This window comes from Anguilla rostrata, chromosome 17 (genome assembly GCF_018555375.3).
Source record: "Anguilla rostrata isolate EN2019 chromosome 17, ASM1855537v3, whole genome shotgun sequence".
Lineage (NCBI taxonomy): Eukaryota > Metazoa > Chordata > Actinopteri > Anguilliformes > Anguillidae > Anguilla > Anguilla rostrata.
This window is the reverse complement of record NC_057949.1, coordinates 6,982,035-7,006,668: the sequence shown is the minus strand read 5'-3', so window position 1 is coordinate 7,006,668 and position 24,634 is coordinate 6,982,035. Positions and strand designations below refer to the sequence as shown.

The window sequence follows — 24,634 nt, the reverse complement described above, 5'->3', positions numbered from 1 at the left end:
GTGACATATGACCTGGTTTCCTTTTGCCAGAAGTTGCAGTTAAACATTGATAACTGACATTATCAATTTTGTCAATTACAAGCTAGCAACTGAAAAAAGACAAGGAATAAATATGTGTACTACTTATTAGCTGCAGTACATAGCTTTCCATGGTTACAATTATTAACTTATAAATCAATAAATAGAATATGCCCTTGTTCTGTCAACACAATACATCAAACAATACGTTAAAAAAAGCCTTGCTTCAACATTCACTGACCAAACCTGCCCATATTACTTTCCATTTATCTTTCGCTGCATGGTAGCCCCATTTCTCCACCTCAGCCTGAAATCTCCAGCCCAGCTCTGCCCTTACACACCCCACAATCCCCATGACCCTTACGTGCACATTAGACCTCACAGCCACACACCTTGCATCCCACAATGCCTTCTCAGCCAAAGAAACAACCAATAACACAAAAAATCTGTCCTTACCTCCCATTCCTTGCCATCCCTCCCCAAACAACACTCCCTTTACAGTCAATCCCTGCAACATCACGAAATCCTTTCGAAACACTCTGCCCACACCTCCTGTGTAAAGGAACAACCCCAAAATACATTCTCTACCTTTTCTACAGCAAAACAAAAATTCTGGGGACAGTACTAGTTTATTGAGACCAAAGACATGCAGGTAGGCTAATTGGTGACTCTAAATTGCGCATAGGTGTGTGTGCCCGGTGATAGATTTGCGGCCTGTCCAGGACTGTATTCCTGCCTCTTGCCCAGTGCGCGCTGGGATATGTTCCAGTACCCCTCGTGACGCTGCCCAGGATAAGCGGGTATAGAAAATGGATGGCTTTCCTTGTGTGTGGTAGTGCCTGCTGCATTCCTGGTCCTGTTGACTCACTCACTCTGCCAATTAGTAATCACATTGTGAGTCACTTTATACTTTTTCTCAATCTTGAACAACTGATAGAAGTGCTAGCACATGGCTCCTAACATTGCGACCAAAATCTAGCTAAATCTAGGTGTGATATCGCATTCCACATGCCTAATTTCCCAGTTATTTTTACTAAACAAAATCTAAACGGTTATTATTTCTTAAATAAGCCAATTTAGTCATTTAAATCAAATTTGTGTTTTGACAGGACTGGTCAAGCAGCATCACAACAACCTAAACAGTGCGCTAACTGCTGCTAACAAACCAAGAAGTGAGACATTTAATATGAATCCACGATAAGAACTTTAACATTTCTAAATAAAACCCAGTACATACAAGGTTAACCCAAGTGGTTATTTTCGCAAAGCTTAGTGGTGTCAGCATATATTAGCTATAAACGTAACGCTCAGATGCCACCCTAGAATTTTAATTCTGAGGGATGGTGCAATCCTACATTAACTGTGTTTTAAATTATAGACCAAGCCAAAGCTGGGGGGTCGGTAGTTTGTTGCGACTGTGGCGAGCAGTAGTGGATTGTCTATAGTTAGATTGATAATTCTTTCTTTTTTAACCTGTTTTTATTGTCCCCTAGGGATAATACGTGGAGATGGCGTCTAATGGTAAGACAATACAGAGTTTTGACTCGCTAGATAAGAAGATAAATGTGGGTTTCAAAAAATCCTAGACTAAAAACAGCTAAGCTAAGTTGAACCCGGGCAATTAACGTTAGCTTAGCCCATGTTGCAATTGCTGTTCGGCCGCATGAAACTCATTAACCTGCGTCGGTTGGCTGACATATCGCTATAAAATAAAATGTTAGCGGAGATTAATTTAAGTGATTAGTTATTTATGCTATGATGGACGTTAGCTATGGCTATCTGACGAAAAATGCTACTTCGCAAGCACTAGCCAGGTTGTTAGCTAGCTAGATATGCAGCTATTTAACTTACTGCCAGCCAGCAAGTCATCTGTATATTTATTTGGAGGAGCTTTTGGCGTTAGTAATTGCATTTTTGGCCTAACAGATATGCTTCACAGTTTCCCCAGTCAATTGAATTGTGTACGTATGGATATGTGTCATTGCTAGCTTTCGCCAGACAAAAGAGATGAACGTCTCCGCCATTTTGTTCACAGACCGGTTCAGGATCATTATCCATACTAGTTATACGTGCATGAATTTAGCTAACTGTGGAACTGTCTGGTTCCTTATAGTGGTCATGTTTGTCTCAGGTAATGTACCTTATAGTTGACACCCAGCCAGATGCATGTCGGATTTAGCATTTATTTGGCAAAATGTGTTTAAATCCAGCGGATGTTGTGGTTGCCCATGACAACGGCTCCACGCGTTTGCCGGCAGTATGGAATGGCGCACTTGGCCGTCTTCGTCCCTCAGCTCCGACCATGCTTAGACACCAATTCTGACTTTATTCGTAAAGCTTTCCGTCTTCGCCATTTCCCCATTCTTTCAATGAAAAGACTCAGTTCTCTGTATCGTGCCCCAGTAATGACAGATCAACAGTCGCTGTGTATATTTGTGGTTGGATTTCTATAATGTAATAGTGACAAGTGTCTAACTGTCAATCCTTCTTCCCCTCAGACTATTCCCAAACTGCATCTCAAGGGTGAGTTGAAGCTTAGTATTACTAGTTACGCCTTCCTAATATCTTTTGTTATTGCATATTTGTTCAGTCTGGAAAGGGTTACAAAGCCATTTCTATGACTCTGGGACTTCACAAACCACAGTCAGAGCTATTATCTCCAAATGGAGAACCCTTGGAACAGAGGTTAATCTTCCCAGGAGTGGCCAGCCTGCCTAAATTTCTCAAGGGGTACAGTGACAACTCATTCAGGAAGTCACAAAATATACCAGAAGAACATCCAAAGAACCGCAGGCCTCTCTAGCCTCAACTAAGGTCAGTGTTCATGACTCCACAGAAAGAGACTGGGCAAAAAATGGGATTCCTGAGATAGTACCAAGGCGGAAACCACTGCTTACCAAGAGAAACATCAGGACTAATCTCACATTTGCAACAAAGCACCTGGATGATCCCTAAGCCTTTTGAGATAATGTTCTATGGACAGATGCATAAAAAGTGGAACTTTTTGGACAACTTGGGTCCCATTATATCTGGTGTGAAGCAAATACAGGAGAACATCATACCAATAGTCAAACGTGGTGGTGTGATGGTGTGGGGATGCTTTCCATGGGACCTGGACAGCTTTCCATTATTGAAGGAACGATGAATTCTGCTCTGTAATAGAAAATTCTAAAGGAGATTGTACTGTCACCTGTCCATTAGCTGCAGCTGAGTTATGCAGCAAGACAATCCAAAACACAAAAGCAAGTCTACATCTGAATCTCTGAAAAGAAACAAAATGAAAGTTTTGGAGTGGTCTAGTCAAAGTCCTGACTTGAACCAAACAGAGATGCCTGATCGATGTTGTTGTCATGAATGTTTAATATGCCCTGGTTTAGTATTTAATTTATGAATGAATGAATGTGCAGTCTGCTGGATGGGTATGTTTTCTACGACTACATGTAATATCAGTGTGTGTGTGACCCTGTCAGAATTTGGACAATATGATCCAGTCAAGTCTGATAACTGGTCTCGCATTAGGGTTATGTTGCCTGCCTTAATGCAATACTCTTTATTTTTTTGTCTGTTTATTTTTACTTTTCAGCTATGGTGCATATGGAGGCCAGGCTGGTCAAGGCTACAGCCAGCCTGCGTCCCAGGGCTACAGTCAGCAGGGCTATGGCGGATACAGTCAGGGCACTGGCAGCAACAGCGCCACCTACAGCCAGGGAGGCTATGGGTCCAGCTACGGACAGTCGCACTCAGGTGACCTGCACTCTGTGTCATTGCACACAACAAATTGCCACACGAACATGGCGCTAACATCCAATTTCATTTAAAATTTTCATGCCGTTGCTCCTGTTCTCTAACTCAGGGGCTCCCAAACTTTTTTCTGATGTCACTCCAAATGAATGTCCACAAATTTACGTGACCCCAACACCAAACATATGCCTCGTGCCTAACAACACCCTTTAGCCTTGACTACATTAGCGATACACCATGACCTTTAAATTATTTATTTATTTATTCCCCCCCCCCCCCAAAGTTTTCAGGCCATCCCATCCTCAAATCAGGTGACCCGACATGAGGTTGTGACCTGCAGTTTGGGAACCCCTGTTTGGACAGTTTTTGAAGCCATTCATGACTCTTTATTACAATGTGCACAATCGCCCATCTTGGCTGTAGATCACTCAACCCCGCCTGTTTGCCTTAGGCAAAATGCTATATCCAGAATGCCTTTGTCTTCTTTTTTTTTTGATGGATTTTTTGAAATGTATTGTTCAGTGTGTGTATTGTTGACATTTGTAACGTAAAGTAAACTCAGGCAAGCATTGGGGTAGGAACACCCTCGTACACACATTTCTCTGTTAACTGGGGTAGACTTAAAACTCAGTCATAAGCGAGTAAGCAACTTCCCAAAGCAACTTAGAGCTTGCATATAGTTGCAGATTGATGTTATATGGGTGGATGAGAGCTTGCGCATTTAGCTGCAGATCAATGTGATATGGGTGGAGGGATAGATTAGACCTTGCACATGTAGCTGCAGATCGATGTGATATGGGTGGATTAGACCTTGCACATGTAGCTGCAGATCAGTGTGCTATGGGTGGATTAGACCTTGCTCATTTAGTTGTTGGTTGATGTGATATGGGTAGATTAGACCTTGCACATGTAGCTGCAGATCGATGTGATATGGGTGGATTAGACCTTGCACATTCGGCTGCAGATTGATGTGCTATGGGTAGATTAGACCTTGCTCATTTAGTTGTATGGGTGGATGTAGGTGGTACCAACAAAGTTCAGCTTTAAAAATATCTGCCATCAGCTTAGCCACACACGAGCAGTAAGTGAGACTCCTGCATACCACTGTACTAGGCTGCATTAGAACATCACATGTACAGCTATGGGCAGTCCGTAGAGAGCATGCTCACTGTTATTTGATTTTTATTTGTCTGAATTACTACTTAGTTGTGCTGATCAAGTTAAAATATGTAACAGTGGAGTTCCTTCATTAACTGTAGTTGACGTTTGAGTCACTTTGTGTTCTGTAGCTGTCTATTGAAGCTGTTCTCGCTCGGCGATCGTGTAACTTTTGCGTCCTCCGCTTTGCGCGCTCAGGTGGATATGGATCCCAGACGTCCCCCCAGGGTTACAGCCAGTCCAGCCAGTCCAGCCAGTCCTACGGCTCTGGGGGCTACAGCAGCGGCCAGCCTCCCCAGAACAGCTATGGCCAGCAGTCGTCCTACAGCGGGTACGGGCAGCAGCCGTCTGCAGCGGCCTCCACTGGCAGGTGAGCCTTCGGCGGCCTTTCCGCCAATCAGCATTAGATTAGGTGTGTGCCCGCTGCCGAAACAAACTTCGGCTGGTTCGTACGAACGAAACGATGCGTTTTCGGGGAAAAAAAACATAGCTCTGCGTCGACTTCGGCTACGGCAGTGTACCCGTCCCTCCTGGCCGAACTACCCAAGATGTTCGCACACTGACATCAGCGCGGACATCGCCTGCAATTAAAGTCTAAAATACTGCACGGATGGCTACACGGATGCGTCCCGTATCCTCGTCTGATGAACATGCCGTCTTCTCTTTGTGCTTTTCTGTTTTGCATGCGTTAAATAAAGTGACTTTAAAATAATCAACGTCCATCTGTCTTAAGTTTCTGCTCCTTCATCGTAGCCGTTGTTTTCTGTGCTTCGTGTGGCAAATTTCTTCTTTTTTCTTTTTTCATATCCTAAGAAATGCAAAATGTAGAAGCACCTATGGCATTCAAAGCTAAATAATAGAATTTTTGTACATATTAAGTCAAACCCATAAATAACTTCTTATTCCAACGAGCTGGTGTATACTTACAAAGTGTACGTAGGTATGAACCTGAAAATATTCTATAAGTGCCATTCAAATCTGTGCTGAAACAAAAATGCCTTGGGGGGTGGGGGGGTGGAAACTGGTTTGCATATTTGTGCCAACTTAAGAACAATAATAATAATAATAATGATGATGATGAACTCGCAGGAAAACAATAGTGGTTAAAGGCCTTCAGGCTTTAAACACTAATAATAAAAATAAATGGATAAAAATACAGAAAAAATGTATATAAGGAAAATACATTAAGGCTAATGCAAAAAAAAAAAAAAACCTTGGTAAAAGCGGTGCCAAAAAGGTGTGTCTTAAGATTCCATCCATGGATTCAGAGACCCCTAGATTCTGTCACGGCCCCCTGGAGCATCTTTTATGGTGACGCTGTCGGCTTTATAAATTAGTTACATTTAGGCAGATTTTTAGGCAGATGACAGCCTACATTAAGACCTCATTTTTTCCCCCACCTCTCTCTCTCTCTCTCTCTCTCAGCTATGGCAGTAGCTCCCAGACCTCCGGTTACGGGCAGCCCCAGAGTGGGGGGGGCTATGGGGGCCCGGCGGGCGGGTACGGGGGAGGGAGTGGTGGCCAGCAGCAGCAGCAGCAGTCCCAGCACGGGGGCGCTCCCTACAGCCAGACCCCCAGCTACAGCTCCCCCCCGCCTCAGAGCTACAGCCAGCAGAGCCCGTACAGCCAGGGTGGTGGTGAGTCCTGGCGCTTCTGTCAGTGCAGTGGGCTTCTCCTGAGTCTGCCACATGTGCTCCTATCTGCTAAAGTGTCATTGGATATTGCATAAGGTCATATTGGAAGTCGAGGATATTGTAGATTTTCAAGTTCTAAATGAATCACTTGTCTAAGGGAATTGAATAGAAGTTTCTGGGAGGTAATTTGTGCTTAGTTTCCGACGTGCAGCTGCAGGTACCCAGACTCCCATTGTGTTTGGCCATCGATGCTAAAGATGCTAGCCGTGGGTTCATGTGGACAGTAAATTGGCTAAACACTCTAGCTTAGATGTGCAGAACGAAGCACTGAAAAGCAATAAATGAGATTTGCGTAGATCGTGCCTGAACTGCCGTAGGTGTGCGTGTGCTGATTCTTCCGCTTCGTTTCCTAGGATACGGGCAGGACTCCCCACCAATGGGCGGCGGTGGCGGCGGAGGAGGCGGAGGAGGCGGTTACGGCGGCCAGGACGGTGATTACGGCGGCCAGGACCGTGGCGGGCGTGGCCGAGGGGGGGGCGGATTCGGCGGCCGCGGCGCGGGTGGCTTTGATCGCGGAGGCCGCGGGGGTCCGAGGGGGCGAGGAGGCATGGGGTAAGTGTGTCTTTAGTTTCGGCTCCGCTGTGACACTGACCCAGCCAGGCTCAGTCTGAATAATGCACTGACCCAGCCAGGCTCAGACTGAATAATGCACTGACCCAGCCAGGCTCAGTCTGAATAATGCACTGACCCAGCCAGGCTCAGACTGAATAATGCACTGACCCAGCCAGGCTCAGACTGAATAATGCAGTGACCCAGCCAGGCTCAGACTGAATAATGCACTGACCCAGCCAGGCTCAGACTGAATAATGCAGTGACCCAGCCAGGCTCAGACTGAATAATGCAGTGACCCAGCCAGGCTCAGTCTGAATAATGCACTGACCCAGCCAGGCTCAGTCTGAATAATGCAGTGACCCAGCCAGGCTCAGTCTGAATAATGCACTGACCCAGCCAGGCTCAGACTGAATAATGCACTGACCCAGCCAGGCTCAGACTGAATAATGCACTGACCCAGCCAGGCTCAGTCTGAATAATGCAGTGACCCAGCCAGGCTCAGTCTGAATAATGCAGTGACACTGACCCAGCCAGGCTCAGTCTGAATAATGCAGTGACCCAGCCAGGCTCAGACTGAATAATGCACTGACCCAGCCAGGCTCAGACTGAATAATGCAGTGACCCAGCCAGGCTCAGACTGAATAATGCACTGACCCAGCCAGGCTCAGACTGAATAATGCAGTGACACTGACCCAGCCAGGCTCAGACTGAATAATGCAGTGACACTGACCCAGCCAGGCTCAGACTGAATAATGCACTGACCCAGCCAGGCTCAGTCTGAATAATGCAGTGACCCAGCCAGGCTCAGTCTGAATAATGCACTGACCCAGCCAGGCTCAGACTGAATAATGCACTGACCCAGCCAGGCTCAGACTGAATAATGCACTGACCCAGCCAGGCTCAGACTGAATAATGCACTGACCCAGCCAGGCTCAGACTGAATAATGCACTGACCCAGCCAGGCTCAGACTGAATAATGCAGTGACTGCCAGCCAGGCTCAGTCTGAATAAATGCACTGACCCAGCCAGGCTCAGACTGAATAATGCACTGACCCAGCCAGGCTCAGACTGAATAATGCAGTGACCCAGCCAGGCTCAGACTGAATAATGCACTGACCCAGCCAGGCTCAGACTGAATAGTGCAGTGACCCAGCCAGGCTCAGACTGAATAATGCAGTGACACTGACCCAGCCAGGCTCAGACTGAATAGTGCAGTGACCCAGCCAGGCTCAGACTGAATAATGCAGTGACACTGACCCAGCCAGGCTCAGACTGAATAGTGCACTGACCCAGCCAGGCTCAGACTGAATAATGCACTGACCCAGCCAGGCTCAGACTGAACGCAGTGACAGTGACCCAGCCAGACTCCGTTTGAAGTCCAGTGCTTGCGTGTTGCAAACACACACGGCTAGCAGTTTACACGAACAGAAACTATGAAATGTGTATATATTGTTGAAATGTGTGTTTTTAAAATATGTATGTATATAAAGACATATTTATTTTTTGCATGACTTGGGTTGTGTAAGAGCTGCTTCACATACGCAGTCACATAATGTAAAGTGGGTGTCATTCACGCAAGTGGAGGCCAGGTGGTGCTGTTGAATCCAAAAACACGAGTGCTCCCATCCACAAAAGCAACAGTCGTTCAGGTTTTTGGCTGCTCGATAAACTACACACAGCCGTTTGCAGTGCAGACCCTTGGTATACTTGCTCACGCGTGTCCAGTAAAAGTCCCAAAAATCCCCTTGTGGTCAAGGAAGATCAATTTGTATGTTTTAAATATTCTGAAAATTTGAGTGTAATAGAGCTGCAGTTCGTCCATCTCTGGTGTCTGAATATAACAACTGTACCATGACTTGCTTAAGAATGCCTGGCTATGTAAGTGTTCAAGTAAATGAGCCAAGTGCTCAAATAGAGTTTTATTTTTTCTTTTATTTGACAATGCCGTGAACTTTAAGATGTGCAATCCAATGAAGCACTGTCAGCTGAATGGAATGTACCCTTTCAAGGATTATTCAGCAATGAAAACAAGTGGTCTTTAGCTGGAGCTTTCTGCGGGACTAGTTAATCTTGTTCTGGTATGAAAAGCCTGAATCGCTGGTTAAGGAGAGTAACAGAATTGCTAACGTGCTAACTAGGCAAATGCGATTTCTTGAATTTGGCACCGATGTGTACGTTTGCAATGTTTGCTATTCGCAGCTGGTCACTGTGATTACAAAACATTATGCAAATTCATTGGAAATGAGATATACAAGCAAACCTGTGTTACGTGATGAGCACAAGATTGATGAAATGCTTTTTTAAATAAACAAAACAAACCTAAATCCAAAAGTGTACAATGTAGTGTAAAAACGGAGGGTAAGCATTCTGTGCTTTTGGCGTATGGTTTGCACACAGTCCAGTTAAAAGTTAACGGGGTGCAATGTGTGCTACCTGTGCTGGGAATGAGCTGATGGAAATCACTTCCTTTCACCCATAATGCTTCACTCCCTTGTTTCTTGCCTTGTCCTTGTGATGATTTTAATTGCTTTAATGAATCTCTGCATCTCCTCCTAGGCCTTTTCTCAGGAGTTTTTTTATTTTTTATTTTTTTTATTTCTTTGTAAAAGTTCAGAGAAATTATTGGTGGTTAGGGTACTGGGGGGAATACTAGAAGGAAGGAGGGGAATTGAAATAAAACTCAAAAAAGGTGTACTGAAAGAGGTGTACTGATTCACGGTAAAGAGGTTTTCTCAGAAAAGGTGTTAATGACGGTAACGCGGTCATCTGTTCCGGCAACACCCGGTACGCCCCCAGTAATCCGGATAAGCACGCGGCCACATTGATGTCTCAGTGTCGTCAACTCTAACCTTGGGGTTGCGGTAGGTTTTTCGGGTGAACCCGCACTAATTGTAGGCACTGGTTTCAAGTACTCTTACGGTCTTTGAAACAGTATTAAAATGAAATACTATCAAAGGTCAAGATGGTTTGTAGAAGGTCTGGGTCAATTGAAAGGGTACTTTATGTGAGTGATGACTCACTATGTTCCCCAGTACACTGAATGACATCACCTTTACTATTGCCTTACTAATTTGCAAGAATGTTAAGGGTGAGTGTTAATTTACTTTAAAAAAATAAAATAAAATAAAAACCCGTGTCCTGTGACTCAAACCTGTCCAAGATGAGGGCATGCAGGTCCGGCTGGGTTAAGCTGGAGGGGGATACTTTGGGGAAGAAGAGGGTGTGTTTTGAGGGTGAAACCTGCGGATTGAGGTAGTGAAGAGGACAGAGGAAGGGTTCGGGGATTGGGGGAAGACGTCGTGACTCTGAGTACGTGAGGGGCCTGGGAAATGGCCCCGCCCAGCCCCCCCGCCCCCAGTCTTCATGGCGTCTCGCTTGTGTCTCCATCAGAATGGGCGATCGAGGAGGATTCAATAAGTATGGTGGTAAGTGACCAAAATTTTCAAACAGAATTCAGGGGAGAGAGAAGGACACTGGGTGTTGAGAGTGTGGGAGGGGGGCGGTTCTGACAGCATTTCTCAAGTTTACCATGAAACCGTATCGAACGAATGGTGGATTTAGAAGGTGGTACAAGTCACAGGTGACATGGAAATTTAATTAAAAGCTTCTGTACTGCACAGTGCAATATTAGCCTGTTGCTAAGAGTACCTCTTGTGGAGTTCGGAGAAAGGTACCAGGAAGGGCGAGACGTATGTGGGAATGCATAGCATGTTGAGGTGGGGAGAGGGATGTTTTTTTGGGGGAAAAGACAAAGTATATTTGTCTCAGATGGTTAGTATTCTCGAAGGGTAAGCTGTAAACTCTAAATACATTAGATTGACAGTACGTTAGGGTCTCCAAAAAAGGTTCCTTGAGTTTAAATTCTATGCATGGTGATTCCTAAAGCACCTCAATATGTTATGTGGCATGTGTTGTGGTCTTGCATGTGCTCAGTTTTGTTTTGTTTTTTAATTTTTAATTTTTATTTTTAAAGATGACAGAATTTTATCTGGGAACTAGCGTTTTGTGTGTGTGTGTATTTGTGTGTGTTTACACCTTTTGTATGTGTCATTGTCCAAGTGTGGGAGGAGTTGTATGATCAGGAAGTATGAGTCATCAGTTTTATTTTGTTCCTCCTTCCCTGATGGTAAATTGGAATGCATGGAGATAAAGATCTACCACCTTCACTTTTGCAATAAAACAGAGCAATTTGACCTTGGACTTCCCCATTCTCTGGGCTTGAGACAATAAAATCTGAAGAAGCCAGATTGGTTTCTGAGTGTTTGTCAGTTCTGAAAGGGGTTGCATCTTATTACATTTGATGAGCAGCAATGAAATAATTCACAGTTGTGATTGGCTGTGGATTTGTAGCCGACTTCCTGGTGATTTTCGGTAAAACTTGAATTTCGCAATTAGTCTAGAACATGCATGCAAAATATGCTATTCATTTGTCTAGGTAAAGCAATGTTTAAAACCGGGTTACAGTACCATAAACAGGAATTATTGGCATGAATGAAATGTTGAAGATGTGGTCATGTTTTAGACATCAGAGTAATTGAGCTCTGGATTAAAATATTCATGCATTTACGCCCTGGTAGTTTGTCTTTGTATCTTCAGTGTTGAATAAGCAAATGTTGGAATGGGAGTGGTCATGGGACGATAGGGTGGCTGAAGTGTAAGGCCTTCCAGCAGTTGTCCCCTGGAGGTGGGCCGGCTGTTGAGCTGCTCATCTGGACGTTTCTAAAGCCCCAGGACAGCGCTGTGTATCGGTGTGAAGGCCGCCCGAGCTTTTGGACAGAGCCCCCAAGGGTCGGTAGGGTCATTGCGGTGCCGCCTGTGGCGGGGGGGTCGAGCCGCCTCCTTTCTCTCCTTAGCCTAAGGGGCCCCGGCAATGATGCAGAACCCAATCTCAACCAGGCGAAGGTTGAAGCACTCTTGACTCTGGTCAGCAGTGAATAATGGCATGTTGTAACATTTCACTGGTTACTCCCAAGTCCTAGATGAGGCCGTACCTATCCAACAAACAAGGCCTGCTATAGTTTTTCTTTGGGTGTTTTTTTTGGGGGGGTGGGAGTGTGGCAGTTCTCCAGGGTCACTGTAGGGACATCCTGTTTTCCAGATTGTTCCGGTGAAGTATGTCAATGCCCTTCATCATATCATGAATACAAAAAAGTGGGATAAATTCTCATGAAGTGGTTCTGGCACAAAAAAAACACAAATCCAGTTTTAAACCGATGTCCTTGGAAAAGGTACACAAATCAGTGGTTGTGTAGTCGTGTGGTGACTGCGGACTAAATCAAATGTTTTATACAAGCTAAAGCTTTCAGGCCTGAGGCTCTGCTGTGATGTCCACTACATGTTGGGTATGCAAACACAAACACTGGATTAATGGTTTAGATTCCCTGGAATGGCGCTAACTGAAGGTGCAACGCATCTGGCGGTTGGTTGGCGATGGTTGGTGTGCGGTTATGTCTGGTTCCGCCGCCCTCATAACTGTGGGGAAATGCTGTTAGCGGTGTGATCTACACATGCTCAGATCAGAAGCTAATACAAGCGTTTGCACATGGGTAAAAATTGTATAAATATAGTTTGAATGTTGGTTGAACGGTCTGAAAAAATGAATCCATGTGTAATATTTGGTTTTGTGTCTGGAGAAATGCACTCTGAATTGTTTTGTTGGTGTTAACTGAGACTGAATATCTCGTTTGCTTCCTCTTGCCTCCTCTCTCAATGTCTATCTGATTGAAATGGGTGAATTTGTGGCTCCTCATTTGTGTGGTTGTGAGGTTAAGGTCCACCTTAAATGAGAGGTAGTCGCCTTGGTCTTTCCTCCATTGAGGATCATCTCAAAACTGGTGAACGTTGACCCATATGTATAGCATTTTGGTGGCAGGGAAATCCAGGTGAGAGAACGTTGGCTTCTGAAGAAATGCGCCTTTGACATCGATGGGACATCTCTTGCGTCACTCTTGACGCAAAACGTCAAATCTCCGGTGGATAAACTCGCTTCACACTGGAACTTCGGTGTACCTCTTCAATGGTGTGAGTGTACTGGCAAAACTGCCGGTCAAAACTGGAATGGTTTAAGGTGGAATGGGGCGGATCCTGGCGTTCAGCTATGCGGTAGCTACGTGTGTTTAGGAACGTGGACACGGCTGCTGTATCTGCCTTTATCAATGCACATCGGTCACAGTGGTGTATAAGTTTGCACTGCCCACGTGGTAACGCATTTGTTTGGGTGTCGGCACGTGTGAAAGGCCATGTTTATAAATGCTTCCCGTCATGAACGTGCTCTCTGATTGGAGAAGACTCACCTACATCATTAATGTGTGCTGAACTTCGTGGCTGAGCAGATGTGTCCATAACCACGTTTCCATGGCGACTCATCTTCAGATTGGTTCATGTCTGTGATTGGGTGGAGTGCGCCATTAACGAACACTGGCGTTCTGTGCGGCAGTCAGCGGTGCACGTGTAGTAACCCCACTGAGAGGTGGCGGTAGGATGTTTAAGGTTGTCAGACGGTGTGAGTGTGGGAAATGTAGTTTCGGAGGGATGATGTCTGTATGTGTTCTCACCCTGCTCTTGGCCTACATGTTTATTCCGGTCCTTTCTCTTCCCCCTGAAGGACCCAGGGACCAAGGCCTCGGCGGACCCAGTGGCAGTAAGTGTCTTCTCACCTGGCCCTTCACTTCAAAGTGCATCATTTTCACCGTTTCCAGACTTAAAAGGTTGAGTAAACCACCCATTCAGGACATTCTGGTCTGGGAGAAATGGATAAAGCTGAAAATTGTTGGTGTCTGCGTCAGGGTTGCCGTGAAAAGTGGCTGTGCTGGAAAATGTGTTTTTGTGCTTTCTGCTTATTGACTGATGGTGTGAAAGAGGGACAGATTGAATGTGCACTCTCCTCTTATGTTAATCTGTAATGTGTGAATGACTTATCTATGTAATCAACCCGAAACCTGTGGTTATCGGAATGTCCAAAAATCCATAATTGGAATGTTGAAAAGAAATCCACCATTCATATGCTAATAATGGGTACACCACACTACTCCTTACAATGGGTCTGGATCTCCATAATGCCATGGTTTATGATCACACAGTGAACTCAACTGCAGGCCGCACCTAAATTAAAACAAACTTGCGCTTGTCATCCTTGTCAATACTTAACCCTAGCCCTCAGGGCATACTTGAAGGATATGAAAGGATAAGTACTGCATTACTCACTGTTCTTTCTGTAAAAGCAATGATAAGCGCGTGTGTCTGTGTTTTAAAATAGGTCTGACCTACTTTTGAGTTTTCTGTGTGGTTATAAATGATTTTATGGAGATCCAGACCCACAGTGGGGTGTAGTGGATACCTGTTATCAGCATTTGAATGGCGGATTTCATAACCGCTTTTTTCTATTTTAATTGTGGGTTGTTTGACTGCGGGGTGACTAGGTCTGTAGTCCAGCCTTGGGGGCTGGCCTGTGTTTAGTGGTGATGCAGTATGAGGATAAATTTGGTCTCACAACAAATGTTGACTAGTTTCTTGTTTGCAGTCATTCCCAATGCATGTCAAGGGGCTGGTGGAGGATAAACGGCTCTCTCTCCCCTCTCTCTCCCCCCTTTACAGTGGAGGAACAGGATAACTCCGACAACAACACCATCTTTGTGCAGGGCCTGGGAGACGGCTACTCGGTTGAGTCAGTCGCAGACTTCTTCAAACAGATCGGCATCATCAAGGTACCATTCAGCTACTCATTTCCTCCCAAAATTTCAGCCAATCGTGGGCCCTGATTACAGGCTGCCCCCCAATGGTGCCCCATAAGCCCTGCGTTTGGGTATCGGCAGCACGCTCCGAGCAGAGGGCGGTGCCAAAACGAAGTCGGCACAGAGAGGTCGCTCAAAGAAGCCCTCGACATTGCTCCTCAATGGAGACTCCCCAAAAACCACCCCAGCAGCCACCACATGCGTCCCACAGTGCACCACAATTTGCAAACGCCTAGACCTCCTGCACACTTCCGGTCCGTAAGGGGCTCGGAAACTTCGACCCCATTATGAGCCATAATGGATCCTGTACACTAGTAGCACCAGATGAAGACGAGTGGAGCTGTGGCTTAGTGATGATTCGTTTAAGGTGCCGTCCTTAATGACCCTTATGAGCATCCCTTGGGCCCTGGAGTCAGTGCTCGATGGCCGGTGGTCAAAGGCAGTGCTCTCGATGGTTTGAGGGCTTATGCAGAATGCAGCCATGGTCTCACTTGCCATTTACTGACTGCTTCGTCTTCTCCTCCCCTCTCTCTCCCCCCCCCGTAGATCAATAAGAAGACTGGCCTGCCCATGATCAACCTGTACACGGACCGGGAGACGGGGAAGCTCAAAGGGGAGGCCACCGTTTCCTTCGACGACCCTCCGTCCGCCAAGGCCGCCATCGACTGGTTTGACGGTGCGTGTGAGGTGCCGCCGGGAGGCCGCGATGGCCGCCGCGTCTGCCTGCAGGCCTGCGCCGCGGCTCCGAGCCTTGGGTCTCCACCCACGTCCGCTCCGAGCCGCCCTGGTGGCGGGCCGGACGGAGGGAGCCCTCGAGCGTTTCTGCGTCGGGGCGTTTCCCCCGTCAGGTTGTTGACAGCTTGATTAGGAAATTTGGTTGCATTGCATTTGCTAGTTTCGCCCACAAATGAACTTCTTTTGTCAAGGTGTTCATTTGAACTGAAGTCCTTTTCTGATGTTGTTCCAGGTGCCTTTATTTACTTTTTAGTTGAATGGCCCTGAAGGTAAGGAGTGTTCTGAGCACTCAGAGCCGGTTTCTGATTGGATGAATGAAATGAATGAAATTTTTCCTAGAAAGTGTCAAACGAGTAGGCTAGCCTGTGCGAAAACGCTCTTTGATTAGATTTGTTTATTGTTGTTGCAATAACAGACTACATTATACACGCTTTGCAGTTATTTGCTGACTTTTTGTTTTTTTTGTCAAAATGTTTATGAATCTGCTGGCAAGAGCGCATTTACTCGAGTAAACGGTATCACCCCCTAGTAGGGACACACAAACCGTCTTCAGCTGTGATTAATGAGCTCATTGATAATGGAATCTATAGAAATTGAGCGAAAATGTGGGGTCATGTAAACGATCGGGCTTATTTAATGACCAAGAGCAGAAGCTGCCAAACTCCTGTGCTAACACATCTAGTGGGTAGAAAGAGGGGAAGTGTTATCGCTCACTTCCTTGCTGTGCTGCAGCTTGGGGTTGCAGAGTAGCCAGAGGAAATTCTTGCAGCACAGATTCATGGGAAATGCAGCATTTCTTAAAGGAGTAACATGGTGGTTGAACGTGACACTTCCCAGTTGTCTTTAGGCAACAACAAAACAAATTTTGTATTATTTAGTCATTTCAATGTACTTTAAAACATATTTTTTTCTAAGCCTAAATTTCCCACTATAAAAGTTCACCCGAACCGTCTGGGCGTGGTAATGAGAACTGTCAGTTAGCTATGATTGACAGACCGTGCCCCATTACCATAGCTACCCCCATGATACGCGCTCTATTTGGGAGACTGAATTTTCAAAAGCTAGCTAGCTTAGTAGTTTGTCAAGTATCGATAGATAGCTAAGGTAAGGACGTAGACTTATATCCAGTGATAATTTTTGCTATCTAGCTACCCAAGTTAAGATAAAAGCACAACTATAACGTCCTCATCAAAGCAAACTAGCTAGCTAACGTTATCGATAACATTGCCTTATGAAAGCAAACTACCTAGCTAGCTAATGTTAGCTAGCTAGCTAAATGAATATAACCAGAAATAATCTAATAGTCCTTAAAAGGCACTCTAATTTAAGTGAACCTAACGTTAGTCAAATATTTGCATTGTCTTGCCTGTAAGCCAGCGGCGCAAACTATGGCTCTCGAGTTATCCATGGGTTTACGGGGCGTGGAAAGGGGAGTGGTTACTGTGTTCGTGATGCACCAAGTTGATAACTTTCTCAACCGGTTGAAAGTAGGACGATAAATTTAAAACGCATATTTCTCCAAAAATACAGAACGGACATATTTAATACTTTACTCATTGTGTTTCTTCAATGCCTCTTGTGCAAATAGCACATACAACCGAGAACGTGTGAAAATCACCATGGTACTCCTTTAAGAAAATTTCTCTTTATACCCCATCCAAAACTTGTGGCTAGCTTCACGGGCAAGAATGTCTTGACTTGAAATGAAAGAATGTGATATGTCTCCTTGCCACAGCAATTGGATGACATTTTTCATAAACCTTGACAGACACCACAAGCAGACCTTAGTAAAATGTCAGCTGGCTAGCTGTTGGGAATGGCAAACATGATGTTATTGTAGACAACTGCAGGCCTCTTGTAACACACCCACTTTAGCCAGCCAGCTACGTGGCTGGTTCGCAGGTATTATTTCATATTGGTTGCTGTATAACTTTAACTAACTGGCAGGTGTAAAACATTAGTGACCTTAGTAGCGGGCCTAGCCAGCGGGGTAGCAACCTTGCTAAGTGGGCCAGCCTGTGAGCCTGCCCTTCAAACAGCTCTCAGAATTACACGGTCCATTATGCTCAAGCAACGTCTCAAATTCACTTCTGTAACGCAGTGGACGGACTTCATGTTCCGCTCTGTTCCCTGTTGTTAATGAATCTCAGGAATGCTGCCGTGAAGAGCCGACCAAAAGTAGCTATGCTGTGTTTAGCATCTTCATAATGCGGAAGGGGGGGGTTGTAGTTCCCGAATGCTTGCACTGTCTAGATGGATGATAGATACGGCCGGACTACAGGAAGTACGAGTCGGGGGCAGAAACTCTCTTGGGTGGGTGCGCAAAAAAAAAAACCACCGGAGGGACTGGTCTCCATTCCACATACTCAATCTCTCAGAGAGCTTCCGGAAATGTCTGAAAACGTCCTCCAAATGAGTGGAGATTACTGGAAGTGTAAGCCATGGAAGCTTCCAGATGCTCTCAGAGTTTGAGTGTGTGGAATGGAGACTAGTCCCTCAGGTGTTTTGTTGAAAGCCGCGTCATCGCTAACTGGTGTATGTTCCCGCATACAGGCAAGGATTTCAACGGAAACCCCATCAAGGTGTCCTTCGCCACCCGCAGGGCGGACTTCGGGCGCGGGGGCGGCGGCATGAGGGGAGGGCGTGGCCGCGGGGGTGAGTTACTTCCGGTTCCTTGTTTGCCCCCTGGCTCCGGCTCGGTCTGTTGTGGAGCCTGGTCAAGATGGACAGGTGGCATTGCTGCGCTACGTTATACTTTACAGATTTCTCACTTGCTTCATCTGTTAGTTCTTGACTTTAGATTTCCCCCATTTCTTTCCATATTTCTTTATAAATTTGGGATGGCTTACATCATCTTTGCCATGTGAACATATTTTCTGTTTAGCCAAGGAAAAACAGAAAATATGTTCAAAATATGTCTTTATCCAGTTCTCTGGTCCAGCCAGCCAGCAGTGCAGAATTATTTAGCTAAGGCTAAAATACTGCGGATTCGAACGTCCTGCCACCTGGCCCTGTGCCTGTCTTTAAACCTGCTCTGTCGCCCCTGCCCACAGGACCAATGGGCCGTGGTGGTTTTGGAGGGGGCCGAGGCGGAGGGTATCCCAGCAACAATGACGGAGGAGGAGGAGGAGGAAGCCAACAGAGGGCCGGAGACTGGAAGTGCTCGAACCCGTGAGTCATCCGTTGTCTTGGAGACCCAGTTCTGTGATTAGTCCCCGGGCGTGCAGGTTGTGAGTAGTCCCCGTGCAGGTTGTGATTAGCCCCTGGCCATGCAGGTTGTGATTAGACCCAGACAGTGCTGGTTGTGATTAGTCCCAGACAGTGCTGGTTGTGATTAGTCCCTGACAGTGCTGGTTGTGATTAGTCCCCGGCTGTGCAGGTTGTGAGTAGTCCCCGGCCGTGCAGGTTGTGATTAGTCCCTGACAGTGCTGGTTGTGATTAGTCCCCGTGCGGGTTGTGATTAGTCCCTGACAGTGCTGGTTGTGATTAGTCCCCGGCCGTGCAGGTTGTGATTAGGCTGCGATTATCCATCCCCACTATCTCCTCATCCTGTTATCTCAGGAGAGATTTTATCTCTATTTTTGTCATTGTCAATCTGTGACATCATTGCACTCTTCTTTCGTCTTGCTGCCATGCACAAAAATAGCTTTGAACAGGAAATGAAGGAGTATATACATGACGTAGTGGGAAGTATGTCGGAGTAAATCATCCGCAGCCAAGAGCATTTGCATTTTGGTAGAAATCTCCTGTTTACCCATTTGTTGGAGTGCAGCAAACTAATCACTGTTGCTTCTGTATTACAGTGAAACTGCCTTTAAAGGCACAATTCTCTTGTACACACTATAAAGCCGCTTTTAAAAGCACTTTTTAAAATGCTTCTAAAAGCGCAATTCTCTTATTCTTACAGTTTAACTGTTTTTAAAGCCCTATTGCTTCAGTATTACAGTAAACTGCTTTTAAAAGTACTGTTGCTTCTGTATTACGGTAAAACTGTCTTTAAAAGTACAATTTCACGCACTAAATGTGCAGTGGAACCGGAGGGACTTGGTATGAATTTGACTCGAGCTTTTCCTCGAAATCCACACACCTCTGTTAGCTATTCGCTCCATGCCTTGCCTGGGGCCCCTCTCCTTTTCAGTGCGAGCCAATCACAGCCGTTCACTCTGGCTTTGTCTCGCAGGGTGTGCGGCAACCTCAACTTCTCCTGGAGGAACGAGTGTAACCAGTGTAAAGCCCCCAAACCCGAGGGGGCGGGAGGAGGCACGTCGCCTGTAGGAGGTAGGGTCCGGGGCCACGCCCCTAAGCGATGTTGCCAGGGGCACCGTGTTCAGAGCTGTCTGGAAATGCTGATCTCATGGAGCCTGATTTTATTGCCCGACCGGTTGTTCCACTGCCTTTTCAACAACCGGGAGTGTATTGTAAACCAGGAACAAGTTCAGGTGTCTGACGGTGATGAATGGGCACCGGTGTTGCTTTACTGAATGTCCTGTGCACGTACACACCGTGAACTTTTATCTTTTGATGCTAATCGCATCGGTCACTGTTGTTGGGTTATGTTTAACATGTAGGAGCGGTTTCCTTAAGGAAGTGCCTGTGTGTTGGTGAAGTGTGCCGATGCTTGCCTTACGGCTGTTTCTGTTCGTCAGGGGGGTACGGAGGTGACCGAGGCCGAGGCGGCTTTGACCGGGGCGGGTTCAGAGGCCGAGGCGGGGACCGGGGTGGTTTCCGGGGGGGCCGAGGCGGAGACCGGGGAGGGTTCGGACCAGGCAAGATGGACAGCAGGTGAGGGACACTGCACACCCCGCTCCGGGATCTGTCTGGGGTTTGGCCTCACACGTCAGGGGAATTCTGAAAATTCAGAAAATTTGCACATTTTGTTTTTTTTTTCCCTCTGTCCTTCAACTCTTACTTTGTGCCTGCTTCCTCTTGGAACTGAAATGAACTCATAACCTACCATCAGCATTCATAACCTACCATCCACACTCATGACCTACCATCCACATTCATGACCTACCATCAACACTCATTAGATTACATTACAGTACAAGCATTTAGTTAACACAACTATTTTTTTTTTTTTTTTACATAGCATTTACATTGCATCCATTTATACAGCTGGATATATGCTGAAGCAATGCAGGTTAAGTGCCTTGATCAAGGGTACAACGGCAGTGCTCCATCCAGGAACCTGTGACCTTCAGGTTACAAGCCCAGCTCCTTTCACATTATACTACACTGCCACCCCGGTAACATACAGTCAACACTCATATCCTACCATCCACACTCATAACCTACCATCCACACTCAAGACCCACCGTCAACACTCATAACCTACCATCCACACTCAAGACCCACCGTCAACACTCATATCCTACCATCCACCATAACACCTCCACCCAAGACCCACCCTCAACTCATACCACCATCCACTCATAACCTACCGTCCACACTCATAACCTATTATCCACACTTATAACCTACCATCCACACTTATAACCTATTATCCACACTTATAACCTACCATCCACACTCAAGACCCACCGTCAACACTCATATCCTACCATCCACACTCATAACCTACCATCCACACTCAAGACCCACCGTCAACACTCATAACCCACCATCCACACTCATAACCTACCGTCCACACTCATAACCTATTATCCACACTCATAACCCACCATCCACACTCATAACCTACCGTCCACACTCATAACCTATTATCCACACTCATAACCTACCGTCCACACTCATAACCTACCATCCACACTCAAGACCTACCATCCACACTCAAGACCTACCATCCAGTCATAACCTACCGTCCACAATCATAACCTACCATTCACACTCATAACCTACCATCCACACTCATAACCTACCTTCCACACTCATAACCTACCATCCACACTCAAGACCTAACATCCACTCTCATAACCTACACTCCAATGTACAGTACAGACTTTACTGCATGCGGAATGAGATTGCAGTTCACTGGTGTAAGGAGGGCCTGTTTGCTTATTCTGTTTCAGGGGTGAACACAGACAGGATCGCAGAGACCGACCGTACTGAGGTCCACTCCTCCACCCAGGGACCTGTTTTATTCTCTCCTTCTCTCCTCACCCACCTCCCTAAGTGTTGTCTTTAAGTTGTCACTGAGCTTGTTGGTCTTTGGTGTGGAGAAACGCAGTTCTTTCCCCCCGCTGTATCACAGCGAATCTTTTATTAGCTTGCTTTTCTGAAGCACTCCTGCCATCTTGTTTTGTTAGGTTTTTTTGTTTGTGTTGGGAAGTATTGAAATGTGTTTTAAGATTAATTTGAATTAAAACGAGAAACTCTTGCACTACTCGATCTGCCGTGTCTCCTCTTTCATGCTGGCTACGAGTGATGTGATTTTGTCCCTGCAATTATCCAGCCACACCAGGATGAATGGGTGTCATTACATTGTGAAAATGATGCTTAACCAGATGTTAATCTGAGGAAAGAGGGGATGGGGTCAGTCTCCATGGTAACTAAAGCTGATCCTTGGATACAGGCTCTAACGGTACATCAGCACCATGGTGTCCAGCCAGTGGACGTTTCTCAATATCTGTTCTTGTCTGGTCTTGTGTCCATGCGAATTTGCGTGATGTAACACTTAATGGCCCAAGTTCTGTTCTAAAAGCAAGAACGCAAAGAAGGGAGAACCAGGCTGTGTGCGAATCGGCCACCTAACAAGGGCTTGACATTAACACCCGCCAAATACGGGTAGAATTCACCAGTGGCATTGCCACTCTTATCAGCTACGTTAGTGGGTGACCTTTTGGTAGCATTTTCTATGAAAAAAAAATTGTATTTTACAAAAGGCAACTGAAATAAGTCAATTTGAGGTGATACTACATGACACTACAACTCCCATGAGCACCGTGTGCACACTACACTCATCCCACTGGCCCATCCAATTTGTTCCTTTGCTTTCGACCATAGACACGCTTATTTTATTTAGTTTATTTACAGGCTATGTGCTCTCGCCTCCTCAGTCAAGCTGGGAGTATAGCTTCCTTGATTAGAAGGCGAACTTGGTCGAAATCGAACCACTGCCGAATCTGGTGCCTCATAGAAACATATGCATACTCACTGCAGCGCAAAAATGTTCTTTTTGCCACAGTCCACACCAGTGGCGAGTGCCGATTCAGATTCCGCGATCGTGATCAGAAAACACGGAAGTGTCAGCGATTGAAAAGGAGCATAAACTTGGACAGATGGACGTCCGTGATTTCAGAGTAAGGAAAAGTAAGGCAGAAAGTAGGTTGTCGCAGTGTTTGGTGGCATGCAGTGCGTGAACTGACACAGGTGGAGTTTTTCCACACTGCCAATACTAGTATTTTATAATTGCAATTTAAAATAAAGTAAAAGTAAAAAAATAAAGTGCATTTTCAGAACTTCAATGTTGGCATTATGAATATAAGCACATTATATTTATATAATTCTCAATACCATCAGATATATCCAGTTATTAGGCTATAGGTGAGTAAAAAAAGTATTTTTATTTGAATCGCAAAATAGTGGACATCCATATTCTTCATTCTCCACACTGGCATTTAGGGAATATTCATGACAAAAATTATCAAATTGAAGTATACTCTTAAAGGCTTGTTTTTTATTTTTATTTTTTTATTTTAATCTTGCTTTACAGAAAGGATATCAGTTATCACTAAACAGTATCCTGTCAGTGCCTGTTTCTCTCTCTCCTTTATGTTTGAATTTAACAAAACAAAATGAAGGAGGGTAGAAAAATAGATGTCCAGCAACTTTAATATTGTACAATTCCATTTTGGCATCACTTGTGTACATTAATGTACTATGGTAACAATAAAACTACCATAGCAGGCACTCAGCTGGAAATAGAATAGTTGACTGGTGAGTCGACTGCAAAAGCCAACAATCCAAACAGTGCAAATAAGTCCTTGGGAAGCTTTGTCTTTGAGACACCTGTAAGCACCATTGGAATGTACTTGTGGGCAATTACCTACAAAACCAGTAGGGTTAGTTTGTGAAGACGTTGCGCACAAGTTCCTTTATCTGCATCATGCTTTTCCATTTGGCTCATTTGGATAACCGCCATCTGTGTTTGAAGGTCAAGCATCACGGTGCTGTTCCTTGGACTCCGGTATCCTGCTACATCATTGGCTGAGCAGAATGCATTTTGTCTTCCCAGCCAATGATCGTGCATTAAGATGGGCTGCCCACTGAACCATGACACAGCTCGGAGGCATAAGTCTATGGCTTTACATCTCCATTGTCTAGAGCCGTGTTTGCTTTGTTAATAATAATCTCTCAAAAGTTGACTGCTGTCGTCATTCTGTTGAGAATCAATAGGTCATTGTTTCTGGTGCTTTTTGAACAATTGAAAACTTGGCTGCATTTGAGTTTGTGAATACCTTGTGACTTACACAGCATTGCGATGCGCAAATATATGTGCTTCATTTTCCTCAGTTATTTCTTCAAGTCCAAAAGCCAGTTGCTGGCCCATAATGCAATGCAGAATGACTTGCTGTTGAGACTGGGTGACACAGGTATTGATTAAGTTCTGTGGTCATTTTTGAGGGTTTTGAAGTGTGTTTTGCAAGTTTCCTGTTAAGCGTCTCCATACCTGGTGAGCTTTGAATTTGCGACCACTGTTCCTCTCACTGCTGCCGAAGCAGTTTGTCTATATGTGGCACATTCTGTCATAATCTCTGTCACTGTTCCCCCTGCCACAATGAGTGATTTTCTTTTTCTGTGACCTATACACCTAAATTTTAGGCGCCATATATTTAGCTTCATCGGTGCTCTGTTAATCAAGCCACGGAAACTTGGATATCAAAGTGCTGATCCTCAGACCTTTTTTTTTTACAGCTGACATTCAGATTAATTTGACTCGTGTACCTGCCTTTCTAATTTGGATTTAGTTACTTGAGAATTTAAGTCCTTTTTCATGTGCTGTTTCCGTCTGTCCAGCCCCTTCTTCCCCCTGCACTAGGTCTGTGA

The 24,634-nt window shown here is 45.4% G+C and overlaps 1 protein-coding gene across 10 annotated transcripts; it reads left to right on the top strand.

Annotated features, from left to right (window-relative positions):
* The first annotated feature begins 770 nt into the window (after positions 1-770).
* Positions 771-21,971, top strand: fus (FUS RNA binding protein). Of its 10 annotated transcripts, XM_064316166.1 has the most exons (17): positions 783-912; positions 1,128-1,190; positions 1,512-1,539; positions 2,517-2,541; positions 3,602-3,762; positions 5,116-5,287; positions 6,343-6,554; positions 6,965-7,163; positions 10,554-10,588; positions 13,768-13,803; positions 14,757-14,866; positions 15,440-15,569; positions 18,182-18,283; positions 18,682-18,799; positions 19,809-19,906; positions 20,275-20,410; positions 21,658-21,971. In XM_064316166.1, exons 3-17 carry the CDS (start codon positions 1,527-1,529, stop codon positions 21,695-21,697), a joined length of 1,587 nt encoding a protein of 528 aa, XP_064172236.1. In that variant the 5' UTR covers positions 783-912; positions 1,128-1,190; positions 1,512-1,526; the 3' UTR covers positions 21,698-21,971. The 10 variants fall into 10 exon arrangements, with proteins under 10 accessions (XP_064172233.1, XP_064172236.1, XP_064172238.1 ...); XM_064316168.1 differs by lacking the exon at positions 10,554-10,588; XM_064316165.1 differs by lacking the exon at positions 1,128-1,190 and having other exon boundaries at positions 791-912.
* Positions 21,972-24,634: the final 2,663 nt, after the last annotated feature.